Source organism: Rhipicephalus sanguineus, chromosome 5, assembly GCF_013339695.2.
Source record: "Rhipicephalus sanguineus isolate Rsan-2018 chromosome 5, BIME_Rsan_1.4, whole genome shotgun sequence".
Classification (NCBI taxonomy): Eukaryota; Metazoa; Arthropoda; class Arachnida; order Ixodida; family Ixodidae; genus Rhipicephalus; species Rhipicephalus sanguineus.
Window position 1 is genome coordinate 82,246,493 of NC_051180.1, and position 8,519 is coordinate 82,255,011.

General features: G+C 43.7%; 1 protein-coding gene across 6 annotated transcripts in view; it reads right to left on the reverse strand.

The window, feature by feature from the left end:
• The window catches only part of LOC119393888 (ubiquitin carboxyl-terminal hydrolase 2), a 288,961-nt gene that overhangs the window by 8,887 nt on the left and 271,555 nt on the right, over positions 1–8,519 (reverse strand). Inside the window, exons 8-9 of one of the 6 annotated variants that reach the window (XM_049416409.1) lie at positions 7,529–7,593; positions 7,015–7,118 (exon numbers count right to left, since the gene is read on the reverse strand). The exons of the other annotated variants lie outside the window; for them this stretch is intronic. Of the exons in view, the coding sequence (XP_049272366.1) occupies positions 7,015–7,118; positions 7,529–7,593 (169 nt within the window). The remainder of the gene's footprint in view (positions 1–7,014; positions 7,119–7,528; positions 7,594–8,519) is intronic. 6 annotated transcript variants of the gene reach the window in all.

The following is an 8,519-nucleotide window of genomic DNA, read 5'->3' on the forward strand; positions in this document are numbered from 1 at the left end:
GCAGCCGATCGTCCCTGGCTAGTTGCGTGCAGCGCGTCGCCTACTCGGGTCGCGGAGTCACTGCCGGGCCGCTTGCTGTATGCCGTACGCGCGTTTGTACGTTCTTCGTGCTTGCTTCACTCCGGATCGTACACGGATGCGGCGACTAGCCTCTTCGGTCAACGCGGCGAAAACAAGCATTTTCCAAGCGACGCGCACTACGTCTCCACGATGCTCTCGCGGCCCTGCACGACGATGCGCGGCGCACTTCAGTTGTCACCTAGTAAAACACGCAGTATACGCTCGCTGTCAGTGCATCGTTTCTCGGTGCCCGCGCCGCTCAACAACAGCGAGCTACTTTCGTTTCTACAAAGCGACGCGCACTTTAAAGCGGTCTCGCACGACGCGGCGGCGGCAAACTTGCGAACGGCAGCATGGCTAAGCATGGCGCGCTCGTACCGCCGTCAATCCGCAGTGTACGGTGTACGCCACACGCGCAGCCGCGCAGATATCTACAGATCAGGGGCGTAGTCAAGGGGGGGGGGGTCACCCCCTCACCCGAAATTTTTCAGTTTTGCTTGCGTATATATACACGCACACATACAAACGCACGCACGAACATACATTAAGTATGGTTGAACCCCCCCCCCCCGAAAAAAGTTTCTGGCTACGCCCCTGCTACAGATGACTGTGATAAGGTTGTCGGCATAACGGCACGTTTATCGACGGCCACCACCTCGCCTTCGTTCTTTTCTGATGCTTATCCGCGAAGGCATCGCCGCAATCGTGCGGAAGCAGTCTTGGGCAGTAACTAGTTACTAGTAACGCGTTACCGGTAACTAGTTACTTTTTTCAGTAACTTGTAACTGTAACTAGTTACTTATAAGTTAGAGGAACTTGTAACTGTAACACTGTTACTTTTTTCGCAGTAACTGTAACGGAAAACACCGTTACAGTTACTTCTGTCTTTATGAAAAATTATCCAACAGCAACACTTTTTCGAACTTTCTTCTTTACCATATACCCTATCCACCCCTCAACTTTCCAGAATAGGGCTCCCCTCGCAGTTTAGGAGAGGAGGTGACTAAGCGTATTATCTTCCCTGCAGAAGACCGATGTTGTAGGTCTGTCATTAACGCAACATGTAAATAAATCGGGGTTCAACTGAACAGCCTGCTAAGTTCGCGTCCATTTTTTTTTCAGCATATATATCCTTTTCGTCACTTGAGCATCTAGCTATGTTCTTGGTGTACAGGTGGAGGAGCATTAGGATGCCATGTTTATAGTCTCCCTCATCTGAGGCTCCGAGCTACTCGTGTTCGACAGGTGGCTAGAAAACAGCAGAACGCGAAACGGCTAAGGCCAGAAATTCCGTGAACTAGCGAAGCGATATTTTAAAACTTCTTTGTAACTGGTTGTAAAATGTTTACTCCGACTTAATGCAAAAATTATTAACAAAATGACAGACGTTTCACCCCCAATGCAGGTGGCATCCTAAAAAAGAAAAAAAAAAATGAGCCGAGGTCAACCAGTCCACTAGTCACACATGTCCTTGTAAATGTCCAGTGGGGGGCCGCGGCTGTTTTTGCAAGCCGCGGCGAATGAACCACGATTCCAGGAGTTGCTTTTCCCCCACCTTTGTTCAGAAACCGTCGTCGCATTGTTTAGGTCAAAGCTATGACCTGTCATCCAGCAGTGCTCAACAAGCAAAATCTTAGAACGCGTTGCATGGGTTGCTTTAGCGACATTCCACTTGAGTTCTTTAGGCCTCGTTGACCATTTCGTGCACGTTTCGCCGATCCCCGCATCGCACTTTTAGATACCGCCATGATCATCCGCAGGTGTGCAGTCTTAGGATTTCGTGAACACACGTTGTCATCTTCCAAGGTATAATAACGGGACTTAAAAGCGGTTTGTATGCCCAGCGGACCGGAAACTCTCCTAACAGACTCTGACACACCTTAAACATATATGGAGCAGACACAATGGACGTCGTAACCACTCGTGATGCACTCCCCGCTGCTCTTCGCATGCGCTTCTGGGTATAGTTAATAAACGTCTTAGGATATACTGCCGTCGTTCCAGTACATCAACCACGTTTTCCACTTGAAGTAAGAGGCGTTCAAAGTGATTGCTGGTGTTGGGCCCCCTTTTATGTTTCCTTCGTCTAGGGTCTTACGACGTGCAACCCTTTTTAAATAAATTCTATAACTTGATTTGTGATCTAATTTTTTGTACAGTAACGGAAAAGTAACGACGTTACTTTTGCACAGTAACTGTAACTGTAACAAGTTACTTTCGGAAATTCTGTAACTGTAAATGTAACAGAGTTACTTTTTTGGCTTAGGTAACTGTAACTGTAACACTGTTACTTTTTACTGGTAACGTGCCCATGACTGTGCGGAAGTCGTAATCACCGATCGACCGGTCTCTGCCGTTACCAAAAAGACGGACGACTTTTTGCAGCACATTGTGGCGTTGACGAGTTTAGGGACGCAGTGAGCCTTTTTGCGATGGAAAGTTATCGCGGTTATCACTTCTTGCACTTATGCCTTCTTGCGATCCAAGGCATTGTTTGTTTCATCGCAGGCTACAGAGAACGGCGTCAGGAAAGGTCACCGTGCGAAAGCTGACCGCAAGGCTTCATGCTGCCTACTATTTTTTTTTTCCTCATTGCCATTCTACCACTGAAGAAACGCCTGGAAAGTGAGCGACCTCGCTCGCAGCGTCCGAAATCTGCGTGCTGTGCTCGCCGATCTGGGTATCTTAGTCGCGAGTAAACGGGAGCGGGGCACGTGCGAGCGCGCTCCCCTGATCACGCTTTAGAAGGCATGCTTTAACTTTTTTTCGCTTCGTATGCGACATATTTTTACCGCGACCGCGTCTGAAGTGTTCGTTGTAAAAGTAGGAGGCTTTGAAAAATGTTCGCTATATCTGGACGCAGCTTCAATGGTTAGCATACGAAAATCGTAAGTGCACCCAAATATGGTCGTTATAACCGACAGATCGTTATATGTGGGATCGTTATAAGTGGGTTCGACTGTATCCGTGTTCGTTATAACGAGGTTTGAGTGTATGCTCCACTGCATGATGACTCACTGCTTTTAGCACTAGCTTGTTCACTGTATCACAGGGCTGTGTTGTGGTGAAGTTTAATAAATAAAGCAAATCAATCATTATGAAGTGCAAATAAAACCCTGATGCTTCGAGACATGCACCTTGCTCATATTTCTTTCATAGGTTGTACTTTCCTTCAGACTTGGACAGCATTTACCAAAATAGCGCTGCTTTGTTGGCATGAATATTTCCAATGACACAGGGAGCGATTGCATGTTACTTAGGAGAAGTGCTGTCAACATTGAATGGGAGCTCGACATATGCATGATACAGTACTACACGTTTGCACAGAATTTTCAAAGGGATGTTGCAACTGTTTGATACAGTGAATAATTTGATACGTCCGAGCTCAACTGCATACATAACCATGTAAAAAAACTCAGCTGGTGTGAATATCAGCATTTCTCTTATCCATTACTATTTTCTGTACTTTACCATCATGACAGTTTACTCCTTTGTTGCTTTGATGCAAAATTCCTCAATGACCAAGCCATTCTATTCCGATTTCAGGTGACGTAGTGGCCTTGCATTACTGAGAAGCAGGCTACACTGACACCGTTGGCAGTGATCAGCTAGATGTCCTGACCATGCTTTTGCGTCTATATGGAAGATGTGTTCTTTCGGGACATCACTCGTGTACTTCGCATGGTGACCAATGAAGCATCTCCCACACGAGTGGGAATAGCACCTTGTGAACCGTCTCAGTTTTGCACAGAACTAAGCTGGTTCGTTTGCTAATTAAGACGCGTGTGGCATACTTATTTGCACACTCTGGTTTCATATTCGTGTTACTTTGACGACTGGGAATATGTGCATCAGCTTGTCAGGAGTTGAGACCAAAGCTGGGACACCAAGCTTCGCTGCAATTTTTCTCGACTTTCTTCATTCTTCATGCTGTTTCTTTCTACAGGACTTGTGGTGCTAGAGAAATGTTGAGAATACTGGGGTTTCACGTGCCGAAACCACGATATTATGAGGCAAGCTGTAGTGGGGTTAATTTTGAACTCCCGGTTAATTTTGACCATCCGGATTTCTCGAACATGTTCATAAATCTCAGTACACATGGATCAGTGCTGGGCAGTATCGAAGATACATGTATCTTAGATACTATCTTAGATACTGTATGTGTATCTTGTATCTGTATCGCGATACGTCTCGCAAGACAAGTATCTGTATCTGTATTTCCGATACATTCGATAATGTATCGTGTATCTTAAGATACAAGATACTTCTATCGCAACACAACCGTGCGAAACAATAAGCACTGGCCAAGCTCCGCTTCTCAATCTGGTGCTGGTGCCACATCTTAATAAGTCTAAGGGCAGTGACGTTATTTTATTTTTACGCCAGAGTCATCCAGTGAGGGTAGAAAATCAGGAAGACAAGCACGCGGACGTCTACGCCCAGCCCACGTACCTTTTGTTTTCTCGATTTATTTCTTTTTAGTTGCGCCATTGCCGCGACACTTGCTCCTATAGCCACTCTCCTGTGCCACGTGCTCCACTGCGTGAGGCATCTATCCCGCAAATTCTGATGTTGTTACAGTGCCGCTATTGAAGATTCCCTTGCGTCTTGGTCCGTAACGAAATGTGATGCGTGCAAGAATGGGGTTGCTTTGCGTCGCGTGGATTTTACATATCAGCGATTTGAAGGATCTCGTGGATGTAAGTTTGACTTGCATGCAATGAATTAACTTATATGCAAATTATATTCTAACAACTTTAGCACCACTGGTTCTGATGCTAGATCTGACAGAGCAACCATTTACCTAACAGAAAATATCTTGGCGTACCGTATTTTTCACTTCCATCTAGATTTATTCAAAGAATTTATGAAATCATAATTTGATTATTAGCACAAGTACTTTCTTAGCTGTCATTTTGCATCACATGCATTACCTAGGTCTCTGCACTGTTTCTCCGGTCTGGTCACTGCAGTATGTCTTTTGTAATGCGCTCCCAAAATAAGATTTCCGCTTAATTCTTCTGTCTGCTTTATTTCTACTACTATTTACACATTTATACGTTGCCAAGGCAATTTTGAAAACAAATATATTATTATGTGGGCGTGCCGAGTACACAGTACAAAATATTCTGCTTACAGCTTAAGAAAATAGCGAAATTGAGTTTCTATTATAATAATGGAAATCATTAGGAGACATCTTAAAGATGTTTGAGAAACGCTGTTTTACTGAATGCTCCGTTTTACTTATGAGAGTCCCAACGAGCCGTTTCAGGCAATTTTCCATAGTCACTGAATTTTCTATTGTCTCAACAGGTAAGTTGACGATACCTCATGCTCATAGCTATTAAGGGCGCCCTCTGTATTGCGTTTCTGTACTCATTCAATGTGAATGTTTGATACACAACCACCTCTCTATTTTACTTATATTTGTTTTGCTCTTTTAGGCCTTCTTAAATATTTTTCGTATTACTAGTCGCCATGTATAGGGAGCTATAAGCGGCAATAGCGCGAATAGCGGCGGTGTCCTGCGACGCTTCTTGCAACTATACAATACGTCTGCAACATTTGTGCGTTACACATGTTCTCTCGTTAAAGAAAAATTGCTACAAGATTGCACATTAGTGAGTATATCAACAAAGAATCCCTTACGCCAGCAGCTAAGTAAAACATGGAAATTCATCGCAGTTTTATGTCATCTAAGTATACACCAGGGGTCTCAAGCTCAGCTTATAGCCGGCGGGCCGCAGTCGCGAAACTTAGCTCCAAGGGCCGGGACAGTGAAGATGGTGGGGTCGGAGAGAGTTTGAACAAAATGACGTTGCCATTTGAAAGTAAGCCTTTTCCATATCTCATATATAGGTCATTTCTGAAGGCGATTTAGAGTCAGGATTCGAGAAAGATCGATACCGATGTACACAACGAGTGAAATCTGGACGCGGATTGAAATATAGAGTTTTTGTTCCACAGTTATGTTTCAGCACATAGTGACCACATGTTCCTCGCTAAAGAAATGCTTGAGACCAGTCATGTATGTGTAGCTCATGAACATACTTATTTAGAAAATAAAAACAAATGGGACGGAGACGGTCACGTGTGCCTGTCAGGCCACTAGCGAACGGTCTCAAACCCCGTATACACCATGCGCCCCCCCCCCTCCCCCCACCCCCCAAAAAAAGTTGCTACCAGCGTTGTTGCTGCTGTACACCTGTCCGAATATACGGTATTGAACTGTCTTATACGGACAAGGTAAAAGTCCATACCGGTATTTGCGCCGTCATGCGAAGGCTTCTTATTGACGTTATTGTGATTATGTGGCAACCCGCTAGCTGGTCGGCAAGCTGAGCAGCGACTCCCATCAAGTGCAAAAATGACAAGCAAGAACCGCTGCCGTCGAAGTGTCTAAAGAGTTGTCCTGTGAAGAAGCTAAAACAAGCCCCAATAAGTTGTTTTAAGAAGGAAACTAATGTACTTTGAGCAAGAAGGGCAAAACTAATGGCATATTAACAGACATTTCATAAATGAAACAAAATAGGTCACATTTAAGAAATTTTCAAGCAGACATTTTCGTGTATAGGCGTTTGCTACTACATTATATCCATGGATCTATAATAAGAAATTTGAGAATGTATTGAAGTATCTTAAGATACAATTGCCAAGTATCGTATCGGATACAATTATTGCGGCAGTATCTTGCATCTGTATCTCCAATACTTCTTGCCTGAGTATCTTGTATTGTATCGCGATACAATTTCAAAGTATCTTTGCCCAGCCCTGACATGGATGTTCTTACATTTCAACCCCACCGAAGAGTGGCCGCTGCAGCCAAGAACTGAACCTGTGTCTAGCATTTGTGGTGTTTGTGTACTCTCTCTGCACAGCTTGATTTTGCAATGGTAAGACTTAAAGCAGGGCTATGTTTGACTTATTATACTTGTACGAAAATGAGGCTCTCACCTTGGGTATCGGGAGGGAGAGATCCCAGAAGGGGTCAAAGGTCACAGATTTGTGGCCACAGACGCTGCACTTGAGTGTACTCTTCAGCTGGCCCACAAAACAGTCTGCAGGCAGCACGGGCACAGTAGTCAAACAAAAGACTGGCTCGCGTGACTTAACGTGTATGAAACGCTCAGTGCACAAGATTTGTGCCGACCCAAGTGCATTTTTTCTTAGTCCTATCCTTACACGCGCCAGTATAACCATGTTCTTTGCAAGTGCATGAGGAAGCTTAATTTATAGTTACTCACGCACAATAAATTCTAACAGATAACTGAGACTGCAGAAGAGATAAGGAGCAAGAACTTGCGGTGCAAATACTTTCTGGAACCACTATTTTGCAGGCCATTTGCTAAAATATTATTTATTACAGTACTGTAAAAAAATTACACTAAGCCAAGTATAAGCAAATTACAGATCCCTTTGAAATTTTGTAACTAGTCACCCCACTCTATGGTCGGTGGAAGTTACCTACCTACAATCTTGCTGTCATCATATCGCAGATATCTTTTCCAGGCCTCTGCTGCTTTCTGAGACTCGCTGCAAGTAACGTCACAAAAAAAGAAAGAGTGAAACAGAGTCACAGCATTTATACATAGAATTTACTGTACATGCCAGTGCTTCATTGATCTGTGCTTTAGAGGGTGTTATACAAACTGATCATTCTTTCCCTTTCATACATAATGTGGCTAATGGCTTGAATGAGCAGTCGAACAGTTCTAATAATACTGTGACAAGCTTTAGGAAAGTATAGTCCCCCAGCGTTTCTGCCGTTATGAAATAAAGGTACCCCTAACCGAAACGTCATGACCGTTTTATTTTCTTGTCGCGATTTCATCTTTATAATCTCGGATGCAAGATTTAAATAGGGAAATTTATCATGTAAGCTGGTTATATAAGTGTTAGATATGACAACTGAATCTTTCCCTCCCACAGGCATCAAAGGTATCGCGTACTCTCTACTGTGCTTAATTTAGAATGTATTACTAGTAGAGCTGTGCGAATAGCAAAATTTTGGGTGCGAAGCAAATTCGAATATTGAAGTGTGAGTGCGAATCGAATAGAATATTTTTCGAATATTTCACAAATATTTCTAGAATATTTTCCGAATACTTCGAAGCAAAATTGCAGAAAAAAAAAGTTAGAGAGGATTCCTAAGCATATTCTTATGAGATAGCAACATGAAAGTGTTTCTTTTCGCTAGGTTGATGAAGCACTGGCGGGGTGGTGTTTCATAGTTGTCTTATCAAGAGTGAGGCAATGTAGAGGCCGAATTCTATTTATGTACATGATTTGGTGCAACCAAAGTGTTGCCGACAACACTTTACACGTGATAGGCAAAGATGCCATTTCCTCAGCCTCTCACTGCTCTTTCAACTTCTGTGGAAGCCCAACTGATGTGGTGGACAAGGGTGTGCTCCCTTCAAGTCCGGAGTTCCAAATCCGCCTCGTAGACATCAATATTA